The sequence below is a fragment of the Poecilia formosa genome, unplaced genomic scaffold, assembly GCF_000485575.1.
Source record: "Poecilia formosa unplaced genomic scaffold, Poecilia_formosa-5.1.2 Scaffold454, whole genome shotgun sequence".
Classification (NCBI taxonomy): domain Eukaryota; kingdom Metazoa; phylum Chordata; class Actinopteri; order Cyprinodontiformes; family Poeciliidae; genus Poecilia; species Poecilia formosa.
Genome location: NW_006800393.1, coordinates 1087 through 28427, shown reverse-complemented (window position 1 = coordinate 28427; position 27341 = coordinate 1087). Strand labels below are relative to the sequence as shown.

Sequence of the window (27341 nt, the reverse complement as noted above, 5' to 3'; positions counted from 1 at the left end):
TTTTTTTTTTTTTTTTGTCTCTAGGTATATTTTACTATGCGTCAACCAAAAATGGCGGTTTATTTTCGGGCGTCAAAAAAACTAACAAAATAAAAGAATGCACTCTGTCGCTGGTATGTACAACATCCTGATCTTGTGAAAATCTTTAAAAATAAGCAACACGGCTAATATGTAAATATTCAGCTGTTGCCTAAGGGGGTAAACGAATCAAGTGTTCTTACCCAGCATTTCAAGCACCCAAATTAAAATACCTTAAGGGATAAATTAAAATAAATCAGCTTGTGCACCGAGATTACTAAAAAATAAATTCCCAGGTTTAAGAAAAATGAAAACTATTAAAGTGGTGCTTTCATGTGCAGAACATTGAGCTAAGCGGCAAAAAGAAAAACAAACAAACAAAAAAATAGATTTAAAATCAAAGAACAATTTTGAGAAATAATTCTACTTTTGAGAAAGAAAATAAGATCCTTCTTGCAGTTAAACACGGTGAAGGTTTAGGCATGCTGTGCAGATGAAAACACTAAATTGATTGGGAGGATGATGAAATTCAAAAAGAGGTTGTCCTGAGTAATTAAGCAAAGGTGTAGCAACTATATGACAGAAGAAGCACAGGGGTTTGAGATACACAGCTATATCTATAAGTGAAATAATCTGCCGATGGAACAAGTACTTTTCCGTCAATATTCAGTAAATATTGACTTAAAACAAGCTCCCATATCTTACTGAAAAGGTACCTATGAGTTACTTTTGTCTCATTTCTAATGTACTTGGATATTTGCACCAAAAATACTTGGTGAATTTGTATTTTTGCAGTAATGGGAGATGTGGAAGTGACAAAGGTACCAGAGGAGCTAATCAAAGGTGAGTAAATGCAGCTGGGGAGGAGAGAATGCAGAAGGAAATGGAGAAATGAGAAACAGCTGGTAAGGGAAGCAGAATATAAGGTAAAGAGAGGAGAGAAAAAAAAAATAAAACTAGCAATAGAAACAAAATTGAGACAAATGTAATTATAAGAATTAAAAGTGTGAATCCCAGTCTTTCCATCAGTTTTGGGAAGATGGATGCCATCAATTAGAGTTTCATTCTAGATGTTTAATTGTCACATAAGGCTAATTTTATTTAAACGGTACGTGGTGACCATTAACCAGTCATTACGAAGCACATAATATTAGGCATGAATAAATATGTTAAAGGGACGAGGCAAACTTCTAATCAAGCCAACATATTGAGTCCTGAAACAACAACAAATAAAGGAAGCCGCCAGATGACCGGAAGAAACATTAAGTAGTTGACACTGCAGCAGAATCTTCTGCAAACATTTGTGCATTTCTTTGTCCATGAGGTAATATATTAAACTTTAACTTGATAGACAGACATTTTCAAATTTTTTTATTTTGAAATAATCGGCTTTAAAATGCTCTTAAAGCCGATTATACCGTGTAAGAACAACTTCCTAAAAAAAATACACATTTTATTTAAGCTCCCTAATGAAGGAGAGCATTTTTACTGTCTATTGTTATACTTAAAAAAAAGAAACGGTCTAATTATATCTTGTATTTTTTTAATCAGAAGACACTAAAGAGAAGCGGCACGCCTTCTCTTGAAGTTATTATAATTTAAAGCATGAAGTGGTATCACAGTAATTGTTCTGCACATTGAAAATGAGCTATTACAAAACCTATTAGCTCTACATTAGCGTGTTAACTGTTTGCTACTCTCTTGGTAGCCGTCTGGTTGATTTGACTAAGGAGGAAATGTGCGCTAGCCAATCAAACATGCGACTGGGGGGGGAAACAAAAAACGACATCCTTTTTTGTGCGTGCCGAAACAGCGTTGCATGTCAGAAGGGGGCAAGGAGAGGCACGGAGAGAAACGGCAGAGATGGAAAAATAAACTGGATTGCAGCAGAAAAAGCAAACAAATTCCTGTGCTTTGACTGCTGCTCCACTCCAGAGATGGCAGTAAACAGCTGTCTAATCCTTCCCCTTCAGTCGTCCTGTTTTCCTTTTCTCGCTTTCTTCTTCTCTCTCTCTTGCTTTCCCCCCCCCCCCCCCTCCAACTTTCATCCTCCGTCCAACGTGAATCTCCGCCGCCTCCCCCACCCGTCTTCACGTCTCCCCCTGCGCTCGGGGGCTGACAGGAGTTTGTTTTGGTCCAAGACAACAATAGCCTAAGCCTTGGCACTGACACTTAGCGCAGCGTGGGTGCCCACACAGACACGCGCGCACCGACGCTCCCCTCCTCATGCAGTGTGCTGGTTGAGTGTGAGTTTATCTGTGTAAGATAACAATGAGGCCATTTACTGTGCAACTGGGTTGAGGAAAAACAATGAGCTGAGTGTGTGTGTGTGTGTGTATCTCCTGTAATCTTCCTCACTAGCTGAGCAGAGCGCCTGGCAAACATGGACCTGTTTGTCTCAGTTTGTTTCCTTCTGAACTAATTTCCTATGAGTCTTCCCTGCATTTCCTCGTACATTGATTCGCAGCAGGCCGTCTTTATGCAGAAGATCAAGTAAGGAGACTTGGTGATTTCGTATTTTTGTTGAGGCGATGTGAAATCAATAATTGACTCCGACTTATTACCCTGCAATAAGACTGTAAGTACGAGGAGGAAGATGACCAACTCAACAAACGGAGAGAGGGAAATACGTCTGCGTACTTTGCATACGTCGTCACGTCTAATGGGGAAAACTGACTTTTATGGAATAAAATACTTAGCTCCAATTAACATAAATAAACTCAATGTTTAACAGCTAATTTCCTCCCAAAAAGAAAGAGGGTCCTGCTTGTTTTCTACTATTATTAACTAATTTTGACGCAGTTTAACTTCACAGGACTTGAGGGGGATTTCTTTTGATTGATTTCAATTAATTAAATGCATATATTTTAAAGCATAAATTACTTAGTGCAGTTAATCTCATTATTTTCTCTACATGTTTCTGGTAGACCTGTAAATTTGACAAAAACATGCAAACAGTTCCTGGTGGGCCAACAGAAGCGGCTTCTCTTGGCCCACTGGTTATTTTTTTCCTTCAAAAAAAAAAAAAAAGAAAAAAAAATGATCTGAATGGACCCTGCAAAAGACAATTGTGCGCCCATTGTGTCACGAGAAGCTGGTCTATCACCGGAGCTATTCAAACCTAAAATACCATCTCAGTTGCAAACACAGACGTAAACCAACGCAAATGTCGGCGTCCACAGTTCACGTTTCTAAAGGAGATGCGTGAATGATCAGCGATTCCTGAAACACTCGAAAGCTGAATGGGCAGAGCAGGAGCTCTGCAACGATGTGATGATTGAATAACCTAAATAACAGATTAAAAATCATAAATATATATATATATATAGTTTCTGAGTCCAACCACTTCTTTTGATAGATCAAAACATATTACTAACTGGTGAAATTACTACTTTCTAAATGTTATTACCAATGAAATCAACTGACTTATTTGACTGATTGGTTTTAAAATTTATTGCAAATAAAACTGTTAAAATCTAACTTGCGCCAAATCCATCACCATCGACAAATGACTTTAAAATCTAGCCTGATTGCATTAACTAGATATTTCTTCATATATATACTCAAACTTCTGGATTCCTGAAAAATGTCACAATAATGTCTATTTAGCCTCATCTCTTCACTTCACATCAAATACAACACTGCTGTTGGGTCACCTGTCACTCGTTGAACTGAGGGGAACGGGAAGCGCTAGATATTTGGAAACATTTCCAATAAAATCCGAAGGAAAGACTTGGTATTCACACACATGCACACACACACAGTTGTAGGGCCTTAAACTCTTCCATAAGAAGCTTTTATTTCAGTCAGCTGTCTGCGTCACTTGGCAGCGTTCAGTCGCTGAAAGCTACAGGTAGCAGATCATCTCAGATCAGAGCTTATATGTTCCCCACCCACAATTCTCTGGGAATCTACTGCGGCACTAAACTCTCATTAGGACTCCCCCTGGCTGGCCTCTTCTTTTCGATATGGTAATTAACAATGACTAATGACTTGCAAGTGTAAAAAATGAGCCAGTAATGGCCACATTACAAATGGATTAGGAATTGCAAAGGTTTAAACTAGAAAGAAAATGGTCTCTAATTATGGTGTATCATTCTAAGGCAAAAAAAAAGGAAAAGGAGTTTTTATAGACTCCCCCCACCCCAATTATAATAACATGTTTCGCAATCACAAATGTCAGAGTTAGAAATACAGGGAATGTACAAGAAAGAGACAAAGTGGGAGACAGACAGAATAGACTTTAGTAGTGGAAATAATGAATATATTCTTAAAATGTTCCCAAACTTTTAGGTGTAATTGTTGGCACATTCTGCTTTATTGCAATAAAATACTGCTAAAGCTCTCAACTCACTAGAAGACAAAATACCATCAGTCGGGTTTTAAAATCACTCTAAACAACAATTACAATGTTGGTTCAATTAGCTCCTTAAAAATGTATTCATATAACTAACTAGCAATTTATATGGCTCTACTTTTTCATCTACTACGAGACGATTGGAACGATTGCCTGGTTTGTTTCTGCTACTCGTCATTTTTCTCTCTTTCCCATTTTGTGCTTTTCGGTTTTCGGACTTTTTGTTTTTTGTTCATTTAAATCAAGCTGAAAAGCACAGGTCACCTTGAAGTGCACGTGTGGGGGAGGTCTCTGCTTGGCCAACTTGTATTATATAAGCTGAACAGTAGGAGTGTTTGGTCACCGATCCAAGGGAAGTCATTGGGAGTGTTTTTTTTTTTGTTTTGTTTTTTTTTAATGATGATCTTTTAAGTTTGTTCCTGCTGAAACTTCTAGAAGAATTTAATCGACTTAAAATATCTTATAGTTCAGAGCCACAGCCTATGGAAATAGGGTGCATTATATTATCTTAAAAAAAAAAAAATTATAGAAATGGAAAAGAAATATTCTTTATTGTCCCACAATGGTGAAACTACTGTGCAATAGCACCAAAGTGAAAGCCAATCAAAGCAAGTAGATTCACACAAAGATGGAAATGTGGAATATATAAAACAGAATAAGGAATAAAAAAAAGTACTCAGCAGTAAGGGCAAAATGTGTAATCCAGCCCAAAGGAATGAGCAACCGAGTGGGCTCATCTAAATATGCGTCTGTATTTGAGCATAGACGAGACAGACTTTTTACAGTCTTAATCCAAATTATAAACAGGATTTTTAATAATCATGCTTGTTCATTTCCTCATAAGTCATTAAAGTAGTTAAATATAAACAGAAACTGTTGGGTATATGTGTAAGAAACGAGATTATGTTGGGACAAGGCTGTAAAATGGGGGGTGGGTTGATGAATCGGTGTGTTAACTCAGCCAAATAAACAAAGAAATGCGTTTGAAATTAGCTCAAATTCGGGAATATAATATTACGTGTCCTTAAAGAGCTACGGTTTTACGGTAAGAACTTATGGATAATGAAGTAAAACTGCTTTAATTGCTGCACCTGAATGTGACGTAGCACAGAGAGTTACAGGCTCCTGTTTCATTTCTGCTTGGCAGAGCAGTAAACAAGCCTCAGGATCTGTCAGCCATGTTATTTAGCATTGTGAATCAGTTAGCTTTAAATTATAGTGTCTTCCCCCCCCCACACTATTTGCATTCACACTTTTATGGCCCTCAGTAAACCGATGTACACCACAGGGCTGATTTAAACGAACCTTTCCTTTACTATTCATGGGCTCATCAATGTTATGTGGGTATAAAACTTTTGACAGTGTCTCTTAGCAGCCAGCACTGTAAAAACCTATGGCCCTTAAAAACATGCATATGCATATGGGTGTCCCAGAACAGTTAACTGGAATGCAGCGTTTATTAAATTGTTAACTTTTTTTTTTTTTTTTACATAATTCTGCTCCACTAGCCCCTGTAATCTCAGACATAGGTGTGACCTTCATCCTCTACTGAGGCCGCATGTTGATGCAAAGCTTCAGCAGACTCTGCAGACTGAATTGGCGTGAGGCAAACGATGCTTTCAGAGCCCCATCGAGGCACAGAAAACATGCACATTTTTCACAACGTCTGATGCTTTCACTGTGCTCTCAACTTTCCACCACTTCACCCTATCTCTCTTTTTTTTCCCTCTCTCTCTTCCATCTACATAGCTAAATGAGACTCCGGGGATAAAAACACGCTCTAGCCAAGAGTTGCCGGTTTCCCGACACTTTCGTTTTGTCAATCTCACGACTTCCTCCCCCCCTGAGTTCTGCTGATTCTATTGTTTCGGAGGGTTCCCACTTACAAAGTGGAGGCTTTAAATACGGAGCAAAAGCATTTTAATAAAGCATATCGCTTCCCCTAAAGGTCACCGTTACCGTGGCATTAAGTTGAAACGGGAATATTACAATAATGCTACCCCCTCCGCCATAACAAACACGCCACAAACAAGTAATTACAGAACGCAAAGAGAAAAAACAAAAAGCCTCGTTTCCATCATTAAAAAAAACAACCAAGTGAAGCGGCTGCTCTGCGACATATGGCTTATGTGAGCGGTCTGTAGAAAACAATTTCACTTTTGACGACTGTGCCGGTGCAGTGCAGAGCTGCATTCCTTGTACTTGAGGCAATAAACATGTTAGCCGAATGATATCATGGAAGCTGCATAAGCCACATGCAACCTGAGATAAGTCAGGGCTGGCAAGTTGTGAGAGCTGTGCGCCCACACACATACGCAAAGCCTCTTAGTCACTCCGGCGAGAAAAACAGGAGCGCAAACACAAACACATCACAACAAATACATCACCAAATATCAATACCATCGGCACACTTAAAGCATAAACAGTGAATCTGTCAGCAAAATGACATCGTTTGAGACACTTGATGTGTCGGTGGATTGGTTTAAAAAGAAAAAAAAGAGAGAGAGAGAGAGGAGGGGAGGGAGGGCAATCGTTTCTCTCTTTATGGTTGCCATGGCAGCCCACTTTGCACTCCAAACAGTACAGCTGAGCTGAGAGAGAATTTAGTCATCTGACTCCTTCTCTTCTCCCTCGTTCTGCTCCCCTCTCTGTAAGAGCATCCACGCCTACAGCAGAAGAAGAGCAGGGCTGTTATAGACAGAAAACTTTCAAGATGTCTCACAGGCCACAAGACAGAGGTCTGAGTGAGAAGCCAAGGACTGCGATGTTATTCCAGGTTGAGCCATTGTATTCCTTATGTAACGACGTGCAATGATTTACAAAATCATTGCAGTTTCAAAAAAATATATATTTGTACGGGACTTGAAAGTGCGTCGCCATGCGAGTGAGACACGGCGACTCCTGTCACAATATGCAACAAAAGACAGACAGGAAGAACCGCTGCTGCATCCACAGTGGTGTCGGATACGTCCAGCTGACATGCTCTATCAGTTCATCGATAAATGGACAAATGTGGATGTTGTCCTTATTGTTAGAGTCTGAGAGCGAAAACAGGGAGAGCAGCAGCAGCAGGAGGAGGGAAGCAAAGACCAGCAGAAGTGCCCTTGGCTGTGTAAAAGAAGACAAGACTCACACGTTGATTGCAGCAGCAATTTTCCGAACATTGCTACGTTGTAGAGTGTCCTTGGTTGTGGCAGCTCTACCATCGACAATCAGGGCATCTGTCACACACGCTGAATGACCACAGACTCAACCTCGATTCGACTGCTTGTTTCTCTTTCAAGAACCTCTCACTTGGATCCCCGAAAACAAAGTCCAAAGCTTTGAAACCATCACCGTGCTTTTAGTTTACGTTTTGTCACGGCCTGCGCCGCCTTTCTCCTGTGGCATTCTTTATGGATTGCTTTTCCACGTGACGAGGAAACCTGAAGGAGGACCCGGGACACGCTGGAGGGACCGCGTCTCTCGGCTGGGTTGGGAACGCCTACAGAGAGAGAAGTCTGGATCTCCCTAGTTCTGCTGACCCTGGATAAATGTAAGGAATTGGATGATAAGTTTTCTACTGAATGCTTAAGAACTTCAGTATTACTGTAATATGAACATATTTCTCAGTTTCAGGAAGGAGACTGATAAAGATCCTCATATAAAAAGGACATAATATAATATTTTTGACTTTTCTTAGCTATAAAGAGCGCTTAGAACTTTAGCAATTTTTTTTTTACTCATGGAAATTAAGGGGTTGTTTTTTTTCCATGTAAAGTTCTCATTTTAGTTGTTTTATAGACGTCATAAACCTGACATAAAACGAATACTAAATAAAGATAGAATCACAGTGAAAGCTGTCGATGGTAACTGAAATACCATTGATCATCAGGGATTGATTCACACCTCATCAGTTCACCCCGAAAGCCTTTCAAGGTGATTTTAGCTGATAATTAGGTATTTGTCTCTTGCATTTGGCTGCCTTTTCCTGACACTCATGCTAACTTGTGTGTCTTTGAAAAGAGTACTGCTGCTGGAGGAACTCATTTCAACATTTTTTTTTCTTTTGCAATGACAAAAAAAAAATGACATGTGTATCTTGGCTCTTTCAGCCATGATACACAAGTGACTGGCAGCAGCTTGCAACAGGCATACTCATCTACCATCATGTCTGAAAGTCCCAGAGAAAGTCGTCTTTGTGCAGCCGAACAGACAGAAAATCCCCCCTCTGGAGGAAGCATATCTGTGTCTCTGTGTACAAAGCGCGATTGCCCACTGAGATCCTCAGAGCGCGCCTCAGAGCGCTGCTTTCTGCTGCTGATGGTGCGTGCATGTGTGATCAAAAGTTGCCTTCATGCGATCTTCCAGATAAATAAAACATAAGTTCCTCCGTGGAGTAAACCAAATCATCTCTTTATGAATAAATCATCTCTTCCACACAAATTCCCCTAACTGCTATAGGGCAGCTCACCAGCTCTGCAATTATGCAACTCAGAAGCATGTAATCCTGTCTGGCTTCTTATTGGCTTAGACAACGACAGAAACATCAACGCGGCGTAATACCTCACACAGATCCCTGGGCAGGATCGATAATTTCCTCGATGGCAAGAATTCATGAGATTCATTCCTGAAAGTTTGATTAGCGGCCAAGCAGCTGCCTCCGTGTGATTATGCAACGTTGCTGCAGTTTCAACGCCCAAAGCGATGATGGAGCGTTAAAGACTCGAGAGGATTTCTTCATCCAAAGGCAGCGTTCTCTGTAGAATTTAAATAAAAGTCAAAACCAAAAAGAAAATAGTTTACATACGAAAATAAAGAGTAAAATTAAGTATAAAGTAGTGCTAAGTAATCAAGTTTTTTTACAAGCCTTTTAACCCTTTCGTGCATAGCGGTCACTACAGTGGACAGCTGTCTAAAAGCCATTTTCTTGTGCTTTTTGTGGATTTTTATGTTATAAATGCACACAGACCACTGAAGTGGAAACTAATGGGTCAGAAAATACACTATCAACTACTGGCCATCAGCTGCAAATGCAAGAAATTATTTTTGTTAAATCCAATATGGCCGACAGACAAAAAAGCACGCCGACCGACTCGATCTCTCCTTCCACTGTAAACGACTCTTGCAGGTAAAAAAAAAAAATTGTGACATTAGATAACTGCTAAAGAACAATACTACTGTTGTATTTTTCAAAAAACAACTTTGTATTTGGAAAAATTACAATTGATCACCTAAAAAAAAATTTCAATAAAAAATCCCTACCTTTTTTTTATGCCTTATGAAAATGAAAAAAAAAATGGAAAAAAATCCTGACACAAAGGACCATAATTCAAGCATGAAAGGGTTAAATACAAACAAATTGAACTGAAATTCAAACAAGAAATAAGAGAATAAATGCTTCAACAGTTCAGGCCATCGTTTGTCCAATCTTCTTAAAGTTTTATAAACTTATTAGTACTAATAGAAAATCTCTCACAAAGCTACTGGCATAATACGATTTGTTATCACTATTCTGATTAATCAGCATAAAAACTGAGCACTGTTTCAGGTAAAAGTCGCTCTGGTGGCTTCTTTTTTTTCTTCTCGACATGTCAAATAATTTTGTGGCACAAGCCTTGTGACCGAGTCACTACATCGACCCCAAAAAATGCTGTAATGCAACAGAAACAGAAATATGCGGCAAATTTGGACCAGAAACTCTGAGGAATGTTTTTGCGTTGTTCGTTTTAACCAAGACGGTTCTTAAGGCAAAACGTGTCTCGGCCCGATTCTACCCTACACGTTGTTTCCCTAAAGAAGCAAAGGCATCCAGATATCTAGCCGTCAGGTGCAGACTCCTTCTTACACAGGCACAAAATGCAGCACAGTACGACAGAAAACTCAGTCGTACTGAGAAACACAGACCCTCGCCGGTTCACGATAATGCGCCACATGCACAATCCCTTACCGGAGGATTTTAAACGGCCAGGCTGAGCAACGGTTGCCATGGCATGGACTGAGTGACTGACAGAGCCGATTTATTTCAGTGTACAACCGTGTAGGAGAGGCACAGACGACTCCACGGGAAGGAGAAAACCTATATGTACACACGGAAATGTGACACATAAAACATCCCCAAACTAATTCAAGGCAAGCACTGGATACAAGAACGCCCGCTTTTTCAGGGCAGGTAAGGAATTGAAAGAAGGGTTCAAACTGAGGGCGAAGTCGTCAACGCGCAAGGTTTGCGGTTTATGCTTTTTATTATCTGAATTCCTCTCTCACACAACACTTTGGTTTGCTTAATTTGATTATTTCTCATTAATTCGGCAATAATTCTTCAATAAATAAAAAAATGAACAGAAGTAAAAGAAAGCAAGGAATATGGGTGGCCAAATCCTTTAAAACTATGACATCACATTTCAACATTATTCTTTAATTTATTGGACTTATGTGGTGTTTTATATTTCTATGAAAATGAATTGGGGCTACCTTTGCCTGTTGGCAATAATCATCAAAACACTTGAAACATATACCTTTGTGTGTAATGAGTGTCAATTATATTGCCTTTTTTTTAAATTGAAATGCTGAAAAACAAAAATTACTTTTCAATTACACTGTTATTTACTGAAATGCCCCCAAAGGCAAATGGACCTGAGAACAGGTTTGGAAAATAGGGGAAAAAACACACACACACACACACACACACACACAAAGGAAAATACATTTTCTGTAGGTTGTTTGAGTTTCCAATGATAGCAAATCTATTCCCAAAACAGACTACTGGAAAAAAAAAAGAAGATCTAAATGGCACCAAAAACGTAATCAAAATAATCTTGAGATAACTGTGCAGGTGTTGGCATCAAGGTCCAGAGAGAGCTGCCTCTCATGATAAATTTCAAACCAAATGCAACCAATGAAAAAAAAAAAAAAAAAGTGCAGAGAGCAGCGGATGGAGAGCAGGAAAGAGGGGAGAAGAGGTGGACTGAGAAGAGGTGATGGAAGCAGCTGGAAATGTGCAGATGATTGGATGGATGGAGTGGTGTTTGAACGTGTGTGTGCGTGTGTGTGTGTGTGTTTTGTGAAGGTGGGTGGGGAGGAGGAGGCTGTCTCAGAGTCCACCTGTTTGCAGAGATAAACACAAGGAGAACCCATAAGCACAGAGTGTGGCTTTTGGGAGGGTTTGACTGACGGGGCTGACATTTAGAAAGAGCACAATAAACAAGGTCTCACAAATAGCACGGGGAACCGTGTGGCTAATACACACTTAGCGAGAAACTGTACACATCAGTGCAATACATCAATGGGTAAACAAAGGGGCCTTTGCATTTAGATGCTTACATGCCGAGCTGTGTGTATGGCTTGATGTCGAGGCAGCTTAAACTGATGAAAGCAGTTGGGACGAGGCAGCAGACAAAGAAAACGGGTACAGACATAAACACAGACAGGCAGACAGAGTGAGTAAACATATCTGCTCATAATCCAAAAAAGCAGAAATGTTCAGTGCTTTTCCGTGGCCTTTTTGTCTCTCGTGAAATGGCCGTGAACGAGAGGTGAAGCTGCCTACCTCCAGTCTAAATGCACCGCTGGAACATCCTGTTCTCGGATGACGCTTAGAAATCAACAGTGAAGTGGTTTGTCAGTGTCTTTATGGAAATATCAGGGTAAACATCGTCAGGTAGATAACTACCCAGGCCATTCGCAACACAAAAGAAAAAAAACAAACAAATAAATCTGTGCATCAGAATGAGTCTAATCAGGTACGGACGTTATTATAGTAATACGAAATGTAATTTATTTTGATATTTAATATTGTAATCAGTAGTTATAGTGGCTATTTTTTATAATAATAATAATAATGATACCCTGTCAGAATCTCAACTAGACTAGGCTTTGTGTAAAGTTCTCTCTATTAATGTGAAATCTGAGTTTAGATGCAAAGATTGGGAACAAGATGAATGCTGTGGACTATGTGGATTGCAAATCACCAAAACGAGATGTCAGGGCATGCACTTAAATAAAATCCAGAGATAAAAATGCTGCTCAAAGCAAAGCTTTGCAATTATACTACAGTGGCATCAGCCTTGGCTACTGACATGCTGTTATAATGAGTCTGTATTTAGTCTGAAAACTGACGTCCTGGAGCTTCAGAGGGAGGTTTTGGATTTCAATCTCGCCCTTTCAGGTAATGAAAGATTTAGGTCTCGGTGGGTGTTCTGTTTGTTATTGTGGAGCAGGTATTTTCGTCCAGTATTTGGTTTGCAGGCTTGTACACTTTGGTACATTGTGATCATACAAGTGATGATCACTTGAATTTATTCTAGATATCAAGATTTACTTAGAAATTGCCTGGTGACAAGGGGTGTTTGATTTTACTCTGATCTCATCCTCATCTGTTGAAAAGTAAAAAAATGCGCTAACAGCTCACAGGTCATGGCAGCAGCAGTCTTTAGTGTGAATGTTGTTACTGAAGTTTTCTCTCTCACACAAGAAAAAAAAAAGTATGCATGGTAATATTTTCAGTCAGTAAAAAGCACAATCAAGGCATAGAAACTAAACGAGAGCCACTCTATACAGACTTACTCATATTAAGCTAAGCTAGTCTGATTGACTAGAACAGAGTAAGCTACAAAAAGACGCCTGGAGCAGCCTGGTGCTTTCTTTCGTTTTTTTTTTTTTTTTTTTTGCACCGTGACACAGTCGTTACAAAGTATACAAAGCAAATAACATTTCAAAGGTGTGTATGTCACATTGCAAGTTCTAATGTGTCGTACAAAGATATGAGGGACGGCGTCACATGTCCTTTGAAAATGTGCAGCGAGTCGCATAGGACTTTTAAAAGCGTTGCTCGACATGCACGTCCCTGTGTGTCTGCAAGCAACTAGGTCACCCACATTTTCAAGGAGAGGATGTTTTCTTCAGGCTGGCACTCGGCAGGGTGAAACATTCACTGTGCTGGTTTTCAAGACACCTCGCAGCATGTAAATGGCTAACTGAAGCGTCGCGACATCGTTTGTCATAAAGATCCCAAATATCTCCGAAACAAAACAAGCTTCGTGAAGGAGACGCGCATCCAAGGATGCTGAGCGTCTTCTCCTTAACACGTCCTTTTTCTCCTCTTGCTTCTCAGTAGAAACAAAATCTTTGAGCGCTTTTTTCAACAATGACAAAATTACTGTTTATGAATGTCAAACGTGCAGAACTGATCATCTTGTCCAGACAATAAAATGTCTTGCAACATCTGTGACTCACTGGCACGAAGCAAAACAAACGCAAAAATGCAAAAAAAAAAAATAAATGAATGCATGAACACACAGTTTGCTCACACACACACACACAGACACACACGGCACAAAGAAAAACAGGCTTCTGTATTCTCAAAGAAGCTACAGGGAGCAGGCTATTTGAGGAAACACTGACATTCTCTTGCTCCGTGTGGCACACACACAAAAATCAATAGTTTTAGCAGATGCATTCCACGCCTACAGGAGAACATCTGGACTTTGGGCTTTAACCTGGATGGAGCACAGCAGCATCCGCAGGCGGGAGAAATGTCAGGAGGACACCTGATACCTGAATCAGCCATGTATGGTAAATCAAAATGCATAGTGTAAATATCAAAAGGACGGGAAAGCGAGGTAAACAGAGGGGTGCTGTACAATACGGTTCCATCCAATTGCTTTTCTGGCTCGGATGCAATTTTCAGGCGGATTAGAGAAGGGAATTGTACTTGCTCAACGTATACAAAAACCAGAGTAAATTTAAAAAGAAATTCTCATGCTTCCATTTATTATAAGTGTAACCCTTTAAACAGAGAGTCTTAGTCCTCACACTCCTAATGCTAAATGCTTAATTGACACTGCTCTGTATTTATTGCAGACATACGAGTAGCCATTCTGTAGTCCCTAACCAAAACACAGAGGTCAAAGTGAGCATTAATTCATGGTTACTTTAGAGGAGCTGGAGAGTTCAGCAGCTCAGGTAGAACAACATGGAAAACATGTGAAAGACGCTGTTCTGTTCTGGTCAGACAAGACTAAAATCTAATATTTTGTCGTGAATTAACAAAACTAATCCTGCGTATCATAGAACGCACCGTCCAGAAGACAGATGCACAGTGAAAGTTACAATGGGATGTTTTAGGTGGGTTAATGTGTCAGAATGGCCCAGTCAAAGTCTCATTTTCCATCTAGTCTGACAGAGCTTGAGTCGTTTTGCACAGAATTTCAATCTCAAGATGAAAGACATTTCCTTACATTTCCTTAAATAACTTCCTAGTCTCTTTGGAGTTAGTTGGTGTAAATGTACTGTATGAGGAACCGTCACACCAAACTCCAATAAAATACGTCAAGGTTTGTGTTTGCAAAATGACAAAACGTGAAAAGGGAGTATGAAATATTTTTCAAGGTACCGCATTAGCCACATAGCACATATACCGCAACACGACACCAAACTGCACATAATGTATACGCATTTTCAGGCGACAAGTCAACGAGTCTCTGAGGGTTCAGATTGATCTCACAGGGATAACACTGACATTTATCTCCTCATCTCCTCCTTCTAATCCCTCTGGAAAGCTCTAAAAGTCGACCTCGGTGTCGCTAATTTCAGACACTTAATGAGATTTTTAATTGATGACCTTTTGAGAACAATTTCATACCACAGCTCATGAGAGCACAGCGATGAAAGCCAGCGCATTTAACACCAGCCTAACGCCAGGGTACTTTAGAGTATTCTTACTTGTAATTTTCTTGTCCTGGTACGAAAAAGGTGACTTTTTTGTTTGAGATATGTGCCGACATTCTTTTTGTTTTGTTTTGTTTCGTTTCTACTAGAATAATCCAAAGGCAGGAAAGCGGAAAGTAGCCGAAAAGAAGAAAGCAGCTCCTTCATGAAAAACAGATCCGACACGAAAATCCAGCAGAGTCGTGGCGCTGCGTTTCACATTGCATCAATAATCAAAACTCTAAGACTGTGTGATGAGCTGATGCAAAATCTCCGCCTGGGCTTCTCTTACCGTGGTGAGATATCACAACCCTGCTGCATGAAGGCGCCGAGCGAAAACCAAAGAGAATTGAAGATGCCAAACTCGTTGGTCTGTTCTGGGCTCTGCTGGTTGGCGTTCTGCTGCGTTGGCGTCTGGCTCGGCTGCACGCCGTTGGAGGCCGCCGCTTGCGTGGGAGTCTGAGGCTCGGCTCCCTCCTCGTAGTCTTCGGCGTGCCACTCGTAAGGGCTGAATCGGCTGACGAGGAAGAGGACGACGCTGACGCCGATGTAGGCGAACACGATGCACATCCAGATCTCGTAAGCCAGCGGGTCCAGGAAGGAAAACACGCCAGGCTTGGACTTTGTGGGTTTCTTGATCATGATAGAGATACCCAAAGACATGAAGGGCTTGGAGAAGTCTATCACCTCTTCGCGGACGAGAGTGATAGTAAGCGGGGCGACGGCCAGATCCGCTTTCTGAGGGAAGAGCACAAACGTAGAATATCTTTAACAAAACAGCCATTTTTTTTCTACGCATGTCTAAGCGCACTGGTGCAACTGAAACAGATACAAAACAAGGGAAGTAGCTGCAAAGTTACAAATGTGCTGTACCACATTGCACATTTGTTTAAAAGGTATGTATTACTATTATCAATAGAATAATGTCTCCAGTATAAAGTCTTTCTACTTCATCTTTCGCTTGTGGCCACTCTGCTCTCCATGACAGCTGCTATCACACGCAAAGTTCTCATGAACATTTTTGCATGTTATCAATTGGGTGTGCAATCTTTGCAGACTACGTGCAACATGCTGTCTTACCGAGCGTACTTTTTTTTTCTTTTTTTTTTTTTGCTCAAACAACTTAGCACTTCATTACGTGGATTCTTTGCTCATCAGTGTAAAAAAATGTGAAGAGGTAAAACATTTTAAAGCCGTTTTACCTCCAACTGCAAACCTGACATACAAAGTACCCGAGATGCAACACATTTCAGAGTACACATAAAAAAAGACATGAGTCAGGAGAAAGATGTTTTTTTTTGTTTTTTTTTATGAGTCCGGATGCAGTCGGGTTTTCTGAACTGATGTGGGGAGAATCTAGATTCCATGCACACATGTGCAATGTGCAAGCTAGCAAAGAAAATAGAATAAGACATAAGCCGTCCACTACGGCAAATTAAATTTGTTTTCAGAGGCTCTGCCATAAAGTACAAAATAAATAATGTACAATATATTCCACGTGAAGCAGCTCACAGAGTGCGCAGCTCTGGTTTCTAGACCCCTGACACTCATGGGCTTGTTTCCTCCTAGATAAGTCTAATGACCTGCTGTTCTGCACTAGGTTGTCACAGTATGCTGGTGTGTCTCTAACCTACAGTGCTCTAACGACATTCACCTAAACTCTGCGACAAACGGACAACTGCAAAAGATTCCTGTAACTTTCACTACGGTTAGAAATATTTCGGTAACTTTAAACAGAAACCCGCCAAGAGGTAAAACCTTTATTTACTCACGTCATAGACCAGTTCTCCAACCATGCCGTTCCACTTCTGGGTTTCAGGGTCTTTGGCTCCGTACTTGCCGTCGGAAACGATCTTAAGCTTGTATTGGTAGCCCACGTGCTTTGCTATCTCTGCAGCCAGCTCTACAATGTAGCCTTCGTACTTATCGTTTCCTACGAGCTGTTCGTGGTTCTTCTTTTGCATCACATAGGGAGACTCCTGTTGGATGAAAATAAGCATTATTATCAACGTTGTATGGGATTGAAATTCCTCGTTTCTTGTTGGATTATTGAAGACCTAGCTTTATGGTTCATAAAATAAATAAAACCAGTTCAGTGCTACAAGACGAAAAATCTGAAACAAATGTTGTAAATGCATCCCAAGTTACCGAGTCGTTTACTTGTATAAAGTGTTTTTGAAAAAAAAAATGGATTCAAGGACTTTGAAAGACTGAGATATAAAAGAAAAATCATTTCAAAATACAAGGTATAATTTTTTTTCCCTTAATGTTTTCATTCTAACCCAAAAGCTACGATCATTGTGACTGCACTGCAACAATGACAGTGCTGATAATGTGCAAGCTAGCAAAGAAAATAAAATAAATAAAAATCTCAGCTGGATTGCGAATGCTGTTTGCAGAAGTATCTCTGCATGAGTTCAGGCTTCGCTGTGTAAGTCTGAAGCATGTAATGACTGCACCTTCGAGCCCTCTGTTCTGGGGAGCTTGTTTCCTGTTACACCCGCGTTTGTACGTCTCACACTGATTGACTGGCCTTGAAAAATTACAGCTGACGTGACACCTGGGGCCACACTTCGCTTTCAGAAAAACTGTTTATTTCATACAGACTCCTGGTCACCTCCGTCTCAACGCTCCACCAACAATCGGAAGGTAGCGATTCCCACGAGCTGGGTGTCTGAGCCCGATTTAAACCAGGCTTTGCCGAGCATAGTGAATCCTGCCAATATGGTTCATCTGGCCGCAGAGATGTTTAGGGGATTCTTCATCATGCTGCAGCTACGCCTGCTCTGTTCCTCCTACGGTTAGGATCAAGGAAATCATTGCTTCACAACCCCGGCATCCCACTGGCAGACAAATGGCACACCAGGGAAATGCTGGAGAGAAAGGTCTGTTTTGTTTTGCCGTCATGGGGTATGCATTCACAGTTACAGAAAAAGGAAAGGCGCACACTCACTAGAAACAGGCTGGGGCATACAGACCGTCCCTTGATGAGACATTGATTAAACACTTCAAGTCCTATCCACTGCCCCTCAGTCTTGTGAAATACAATACGTCTTTTCAGGAATGTAAACACAACGTAAATGTATGTGTAATTTACAAAAAAAAAAAAACGTACAAACGCCCAAACAATTGATGCGATCGGATTGAAGCAGACGGTGTTGGAAGCTGAAGCTCGTAAAAGCTAGCCCGTGTCCTTTTTCACCAATACAAAACAAGGCAGGGGCGACATATTTCTGTTTTACGAGCCCTTCCAGAAGTCAGTTCCGGTTTATACACATGCTGTGTATTCTGTGACAGAAGATTTTTAACAACGTAGCGACTGCAGACTCCGAGAAAACCCTGCATCCGTAGTGGCACGCATATTATCGTAGCATACATGTAGAATGCGCTTTTCTCAAATCTAACCCACGGCCCTTATCACCCAAATCTCTGATATATAGGACAGTAGACTTAATAGAGTCTTGCCAAGGGTTGTTATGTAGGCTACCGGTGACAGCTGAGCCGAAGAGAGGAGAGAGAAAGAAAGGATACACTGACATATTAAAGCAATAGAAGTGGTTTGGCCTTATAATGTCCTTTAATCAAACGCAGTGCTCTACTTCTCGCCAGCTGCACCTGTTATCCTAAAAGCAGCGCTGGTGCCTCTTAGTCTTCCCTTATTTACGCATCTTAAGACGACAGTCACGATTAAAAGATTAGGGAATAAATGAGATGCAACGCTGCAAGTCCTCGACTCTGCGTGTCATGACACCAGAACTCTGCACCGCTGCTTAGTTCGGTCAATAAAGCGATCATTATTCCGTGCAGGCGTCTGTCAGACAGTGGGAGAACAGAATGCAGCTGGAGGAGGGAGGCGGAGGAGGGCGAAACAATCACAGAGGTCTGCCAAATTCATCGTGGGTAGTGAACTTTCGGGGAACTCCATCATAAAAAGAAAATGAAAAGTGTTGCCCCGACTGTCCCTGTGTCAATCTTTCTTCCCTGCTACTCCTTCAAGATCCCTTGAACTTCATATTTCGAGACTTACCAAAATAGTAGTGACTATATATGTCCTGTTCAGCAGTCCGTGTGTGTCATTATTGACCCTGGAGAGGCTGGCTGTGCTCACGTACTTCTCATCTTCATTCCAGTAGCCAACCTAAGAAAAGGAGGATGAATCAGAGGGGGGCCTTCAGCTCCTCTACCTACCTCTGTAGACTTAAAGAGGAAATTAAATGATTTATGAAATCACTAGCAGGAATTTCATAAGTAGCATTCGCTATGTAAAAAAAAAAAAAATAATCGCATTCAAACAGTTCTTGAAAAAACACAAGAGGTGCCATTGTTTTTGTGTTTTTTCTACATAAAAACTAAATGCAGAAAACGTTGGGATTCCTATGAAGTCCTGCAAATGTTGGTATGAGTTTCCCACAGAAAGGGGATCATGACAGATTTGTAAAATGCCATCAAACACCAACAGTAATCATCTAAATATTATCATTTAGCGTTTCAGTTTTTTTTTTTTTTTAAACTGCCAAAATTATCTTGACAGTGGGAATCGAGAGGAGTGACACCCCAGAGAGCCAAATAAATATTTATCTCGATGTCACAACTTTCGCTTTGAATCGTTCTGCAATAATTTCTTCTCAGAAATGGGAGATTCAGTACAACAAATTATCTTTTCTTTAAACTTAGTTGATAGTTCACAAGGAAATGAACTATTATCAGGCCGTTGTGCTTGTCGTTCCAACTAAGAATTAGATATTTTTTATTTTTATTTATGTTTTATCCCAGTTGGATTATGCAAATGTGCTCTTTGGGTTTATTTATTTATGCATGTATGTTTTTTATATATATATATATATATATCAAATTCATCATTACCAGAAATCAACCATCCATTTACTTTATTTACCCCGTTAATCCCGTTAGGGTCGTGGAAAACCAATACAGCAAAACACTTATTAGCATTTAAAATTAGCCTGGAAGCAAAACAGTTCTTTATGTTAGTTAGACGCTACAAACTTTGATGAAAGCCCAGAGTTTATGTAGCTAGTTGTTGACAGTAAATAACTAAATACATAAATAAATACAAAAAATAAATAAAACATGAGTTTATCCTCCTTCCTCTCCCCCCTCGGTCATTATTTTACCCATTTGCTTCTGTAAGGCGCCGTTTTAAAGAAATGCGAGCCAAATTCACACAACCAGAGCTGGCACTGGTGTCTGCATATAAGCTGAGGCTGTGGAAAAAGAAAATGGTTCGAAATCATTAACATGTTTCATCAAACCGGAGCTGCAGTCCTAATGAGATGCCGTGGAAAGCATCGGAGTGACAGTAACTTCCCACAATGAAATGTCTATTGGTTTTCACAACTGCTGTCCATGTGAGAACGTTTTTATGTTTATGTTTTCGCGATGGCAAGCGTTTTGAACTGGCGTGTTGCTGAAATGTACTATGCAAATAAACTTGATTGATTGATTGATTGATTGATTCTTTTATGTAAAAACATAGACAGATATGGCATGGAGACGTCTTTAAGGAAACATCGCTCTCAATATTCCAGATGATAAATTACCAAATTCATTTCTGCCCGATCAGGAGCGACGTGTGTGCTAGTTTAACTACTTAAAGAGCTTTTATCGACTTGTTATGCCTGTGCAACCTTAAAAATAAAAGGCGGAAAGTGATAACATTCATTGCGATACACGAATAAAAGCCACTCGTTTAAATTATGTTATCCTCGTCTCTTGACCCTTACTAAATACTTGTCTCATTTAGTAAAAAAAAAAGAAAAGAAAAAAAAGGGGGGCATGAAATGTCTGATTAAAATTGGCTGAATAGATATTACAACAAGAAATTCACACAAAAAAAAAAAGGCATACTAACACCGAGTGTGAATAAATCAGAGATTTTGAATAGCGTGAATGTGTCATTTAAAGCTGTGGAGCTTAGGACTGCTATTTACTTTGTGGTTTTCTACCATCAGGGCGCAGGAACTTCAAATAAACCTTTGACATGTATTATTCATGCAGCCTCTTTTCATGCTAAATCTTTCTCACTGTTGTTACAAGCCAATTTTATCCGCATGCGTCAATTAGCAATTTTCTTGGTACGTTCAAACCTAAAAAAATATTTCACTTTATACCAGCTTCACTATAAGAAACTATTCCACCTGCTCCTTCTACTAAATTTAACCAATACACACGTTTCCTCTCATCTTGAATGGACTAAACTGTGGTAAAGCGTAAGGATATGTTGCATTTTCACATTTCGAGTTCGTAAACTTCGGAGCATCAGTGAAGGTGTGAGTTATTGCAGGAGAAGATTTCTTTTCAGACGAGTCTTATTCCACTGATAAGGGCCTTTTTGCTGCCTGACTGACCCAGAGCAAATATAACTGCAATTTGTACGCGACAAATTTGACCACAGGTCTTTTTTGAGCTCATCGAAGTACGCAGGAGAAAACGAGCCGGATTATTGAGATATTACCGTTGCAAGCGCAACTTTTGTGGCTCCTCGGGCCACAAAAGCCCGAGGAGCCACAAATGAATGTCTGAGACCGGATGCCTCGGGCTTACCTTCTTGGGTCCGGACGGGGCCAGTTCCATGACACTGACAGTATAGTTGGTTCTGCGACCCTTCTCGTTGAACTGTATGTGACCGGTCAGTCCGTCAATTTGAACCTGTAAAGATGCCACACGTACACAGACGCTCACGCTGAGGCTGAAACACAGACGGCCGTACGCGGCCAACGTCGTGACGAATCAAACAGAAAACGTTAGCGATGCCATTTAAAAATAGTCTGTGACGTGTTTCTACAGTGCACGTTTGTGGACGTCCGCACCGCTCGTGTCCCCGTAGAGGTGAATGACAGATGGTGTGCATGTATGCTAACAGTGCGGTGTGTTTGTCTTGGCTTGGTGATGGAGTTAATTGAGCGAACACGGCTCTGAGCTCCAGTCTGTCCGCAGGCAGATGGCTAGATTGACTCTGCACAGCCTCTGCAGACAGAGCCTTGGGCTCCAACGCATGCGCACATACCATTGTTTTTTCTTTTTTTATGCCAATGTGGGGATAACTCCATCTTTTTTTTTTTTTTTCCTGTCTGCATATTTTCCAATATTGTACAGATAGCATAGTGAATATAACAGCAATTCTCTTCGCTTCTCAGCGTACGTGCCAAGTGGCTGCGTCTGGCCCCGGGAGATCAAGAAGGCCTCACAGCCGGGCCACCATTACCATTCCCGTGGCCAAATATTACATTTCTAAACTCAATTGTTGATGTCATATCCCATGATGATCACAGCTCAGTAATATTGCCCGCAGGTTTTGTTTACTAGCCGTGATGTCACATTTGATACTGGGGATTTCTCCTATGACCTAATGCGAACTTTACGCGGCAGAATGAGACCTAATTTGTTCAGCCAGCTCCGGCTCAGGAACTATTAGCCAATGTGCCAGTCAAGGATTTCTTCACGTCTATGCAGAGTTGGGGTATTCATGACTCTGTGTGCGTGTGTGTGTGTGTGTGTGGAGTATTGTGTCACTGCGCATGAGTGCAGACCTGCTGCAAGGCTCTCTGGATGTCTATGCCCTGTCCCCAAGGGGCTGGCGGGTTGGCGAGACACTCTCCAGCGTTGCCGCGGCGAGAGATGTCTATCCTCTGTCTCCTCAGGTACTGGAAGGCTGTGGACATGACTTTCACCCCGTCGTATGTCAGCGCGCCCATGTACTGCAAACAGATCATCCAAACAGACACGAGGTTTGCGAAACGGTAAAAAGAGCCAAGATGGCAACTGAGAAGTGAACTACACCTCGACATGAATTCTGTGTATTCCTCACATATTGAAATCTTACCCTATTCATTTGTCGTGCTCAAAGCATCACTACAGAGGGCTCTGTGTTTGATTTGCAATTGAAAATCTTTGCGGGTGGAAGCTGTTTTAACTTGGCTGAACATCAATGAACTAGAATCTCAGATCTGAACCAGCAAATTTAGATAAAATCTAAAAAGAAAAGAAAAATACAGATCCAAAGCCTTTCGTAACCTTTTTATGCTGCTCACAGTTAAATGATATAGGAAAAACGGAGAAGCACTGAAAAATGCCCTAGCAATTCTAAGTAGCTGACTTTTAACCTGATCAGATTCGTTTGGCCCCTGTAGGCTTTCTACAGATAACAGGAAGGCTAAACAAAGAGTGGCTCTGTTATAACCTTGTGTGCTTTCAATGTGTTAAAATCCAAAATGTAAAGTGTTGCTCTCATATATAATATTCAAGATTTTCAATGGAAATCATAAGAGAATAACATCATTTTTTACAATCACTGATCAAAATTTGTTGAATCTCTTGTCAATACCTTCTGCTGTAGGTAATCTTACTTGGTAACAAAATTATTGTGCTACGATGTAACTTCTTAATTCTGAAAAAAAATAAAATAAAATACAGTACAAGAGTGTTAATAAAAAAAAAAAAGAAAAACAAAGTGTGTGTGTTACTTTGAGTCCAGTCTTGGGCATTTTGGAGTCTTTGTTGTCAAACTCCATCCACTGCTGGACGATGCGGCTCACGCTCGGCTCGGAGTTGTTAACGAGCTGGAAGCCCGTGATGTTGGCACCGCCTTTCCTCAGGTCTGTCAGGTCGATGTCCAGGAAACCCTGTGACCGACAGCAACACAGGCTTAGAAGTGAAACGACGATACCGACGTAGTTCCCAAGACAAGAAATGCAGGGCACTCAGTGGGGTGGGGGGTGAAACATGGAACAAGGAGTGGCTTGTAGCTGGCAATGCTAAGACATTACAAGATGATGCTATTTATATCATTTACATGAGATTAAGCGATGGCTAGTGCTGCACTTTTAAATACTTTTATGCATTTTGGTTTTGTAAACGGCGGCATACAAGCGGTTTTCCTGTGACCTGAGATTGTTTCTCCAACATTAGCACACAGCTGCTTCAAACTGCCAACTTTGAACTTGCATGCGCAGCACATACACGAGCATGACTGACAGCAATTCGAAGCCTCCGGTTGGTTGTTTCTGACCGGGAGTGGTCAGAAACAACCACTCTGCAATTTTGCAGATGGCAGTAGAACCACAGGAAAGGCAGAGGAGCTTGATTTTTTATTTTTATTTTTTTCACAAATTATGTGCCTCATATTCGAGACACATATTCTCTAATATAAATAATAGAATAATAGAACATCATGGCAGCTTTAACAAATATATATATATATATATAAACCTACGAGATCAACTTTGAATCTTGGCTAGAGCCTTTTTTGTGTGGGCTTAGTCTGTCATTCCTCTGTATCCATGACTTATTTTGAAAGTTTTAATTTCTTCCAACAGTGAAGACAAACACAGGTTGCAGCATCAAAACTTCCAGTGGCCTTATTGACACACTTAGTAAAGAAAAAAAAAAAAAGCATGGAGATTAACTATTATATTGCTTGTTCAACTTTATGTTCTTTCTAGGGTTTAGTGTATATGAACACACTCCAGCGATTCTTTTCTGAAGGACAAAAGAAGTAGACACAGACAATAAGAAACCTCATTTCAAGCAGCACTAGTCCTGAGGTAATCTGTGACGGTCTGAATCCTCATAGGTTACAGTTGAAAATGAAAGGATCAAAATCCTACAGGATTCAGGGGGAAATAAAGCTCATGCTTCACACAACCCAGAACAGAAAATGGAAGAGATTAGCAGGAAATGTATCTCCTACTCATGTTTTTTTCCCCCCCCGGCTGGTATGTAGGTGTGTTTTGTTTTGTTTTTTACAGGACAGACAGAATAGAGGAGATGGAGCTTCAGTCTCTCAGCAGGTGGCCTGTCAGTGCGCAGAGAGGAAGAGGCAGGCGAATGGGAACGGGTGGGAGATTCTCTGTGGTTTTTAAAAGTGGAGTTTTACCAAATGAATAGAAAAAAAAAGGTCCTTCCTCACATCGTCACTTGCTCGTCAGGCATCTAGCACAAAGTGTTTAGTGATTTCTCCTGCTTCTTTGTGCCGACATGGCTTTATAAAGCTTTTGTTCCCTCTTTGCTACACATCTGTCTCAAAATATTTGTTTTCACGTCTTCTGATCTTTAATATTCCTACAGCGATGAAAATGGCTTGCTGTTTAAATAGACTAAAGTAACCTGAAATAGCTTGACAGTTTAATTGCAGTACATTTGTTCAATTTAGTTTAGTAAAAACTTGCACTATCATCGCCACTAACAATTTGATTCGGATAAAAGTGAAGCAACTTTTTAAGATTTCAACTAATGGAAGTCGATCAGTTACCAGAATGTCCTGATCTCTGGCTTTCTGTTTCCCTTTGTCATAATTATGATGCAACGAAAAAAAACAACTTCCTTCATTCACTGGTAAATAAGCTGGACTAGCATCCAAGTTGGCATCATCAAGTCACCATAGAAACCATTAGACGCTATCAACACACCAGATAAGCTAGAAAAGGTCGCTGTGTTTGCCAACAAATTACAATAAAAACAAATTTTCTTTTTTTTTTTTACACAAAGTTCCCAACACCCCATTTTTGCTTTATTTTTTAAACTGATCTGCTTAGTAATTTAGATCTTCCTGCTTCCATGGGACACAAAGAAATATCTAGATACATTTTTACAAGAAGGAATAATACAAAGAATCAAACAGGATGAATCTCCTCAACTTTATTATCAATGATTTTTGTATATACAATTATTTTTGAACAGTGGATTTTTTTTTTCTCTCCCACTAAATTAATGTGCTAAAAATAAATGAAAATCTTTTGGTATTACACAAAGCTGTTACAATAGAGGAACGATTTATTGTGAGGCTCTTTATCCGTCTCTACCTTGGGGGTACAGGAAACCTGACAAAATCTAAGCTAGTTATTTTCAAGGAGTTTGGACGGGAAACTGCCTCCTGCTATCGCCGCTTTCTTTGAAACCGGTCAGGTGTCTGTGTCTGCATTTCTTGTGCTTTTTCTTTCGATCCATGAATGAATTAATGTCGAGAAGCGAGCTGAAGAGGTTACTATAGAAACTAGCCTTTGCTAATGGTGGACATGTAGGGGAGGGGGTGGCTGGGGGGGTCGTGTGCTTCCAACACGTACTGTAACCCCATTTAGGCGATGAAAGAAATTCAAACCGTGCCCTCCTCAGATCCTCACACAGGAACATGCAGAACAGTAAATTAGCAAAATTGAGAAAAGGTGCAAGGACAAAGACAAACTGTTTTAATTCTTTAATTTCCTTTTGTTTTTCTCTTTTTTTAAACAGGGCTTTTAACGGGGACCGTTATTAACGACTGCAGCCACTTTGCAAATCAGCCGCTCCTGCCGTCCGAGCCTTATCATCTGAAATTAAATCTGGCAAACTAGCCAGACAAGAGAGATTGAACCAATCTAAAGCCCGAGCGGTGAGAAATTGTCAGGGCCAGCGGGTGCATATTAATGTTGTTACAGCCCCGCGCTTTCTGCCGGTGTCAGCTTAGACTTCGCTTTGCGGCATTTACCGAGTGCCGCACTTGTCTACGTATTATCGGCACCGAGGGGAAATGGTAGGAAAACAAAAGAGAGCGCTAATAGATAAAGCTCTCACAGACAGGCTCGCCTGACCCTTTTCTGTCAAACTATGTCTGCGCAGTTTTATGTTTTTTATTTTTTTCCCCCCTCAGACTGTCACAGATCACCCTCCTGTGCTTTTGTCTCCTGCTGAACTGCTGTCGTTTCCGCTGCTTTGACAGAGAAAGAATAGCTGGAGTGGAAAATGGAATGAGGAGATGTAAAACCAGATAGTTCCACCCTAATTTATCGGGTGCGCGCAAGTCTATTAAACCGGCGATAAAGCGCTGAAAGTCAGGAACACAGTTAAAAGCTCAATTTATTGGCAATCCAAATTCAATGAAAGTATCAAGTAGGTGGGAAAGTGTGTGGGATTCTTTCTGTCGCTGCAATTTCTTACCAGGTTGGCGAGGATGTAGTGGAAGCTCTTTGCGTTCTTTCCTTGTTCTACAATCTGCAAGGCAGAAGGAGGGCGAGAAAGAAAAAAAATGAAACTTTTGTCACAAATAAAAACAAGTTTACAAAAATAATGCCAACATTACTATGCCTTTAAAAAAAAATGTGATACTACTGAGGTAAGTAGAGGCACAACTGTGGCTATAGTTTAAGGGGAAACTTAAAATATGCCTCTTCCTCGTGTGACGTCATGGGAAAAGCTCAAATAATCGGAAAAGATATTAGGAAGAGAATTGTGGACCAGCCTGAAGATGCCAAGTTAATAGTTTAAAACAATTATATGCAAGCATAATTCA

General features: G+C 40.5%; 1 protein-coding gene across 1 annotated transcript in view; it reads right to left on the bottom strand.

The window, feature by feature from the left end:
* Nucleotides 1–27127, bottom strand: part of gria1a (glutamate receptor, ionotropic, AMPA 1a) — a gene marked incomplete at its 5' end in the record, with an annotated part of 48534 nt that extends 21407 nt beyond the window's left edge. The window contains 7 exons of the mRNA XM_007577780.2: nucleotides 15354–15799; nucleotides 16834–17040; nucleotides 19089–19199; nucleotides 21623–21727; nucleotides 22609–22776; nucleotides 23542–23700; nucleotides 26990–27127. Coding sequence (XP_007577842.2) covers nucleotides 15354–15799; nucleotides 16834–17040; nucleotides 19089–19199; nucleotides 21623–21727; nucleotides 22609–22776; nucleotides 23542–23700; nucleotides 26990–27127 — 1334 coding nt within the window. The remainder of the gene's footprint in view (nucleotides 1–15353; nucleotides 15800–16833; nucleotides 17041–19088; nucleotides 19200–21622; nucleotides 21728–22608; nucleotides 22777–23541; nucleotides 23701–26989) is intronic.
* Between the last annotated feature and the right edge of the window lie 214 nt (nucleotides 27128–27341).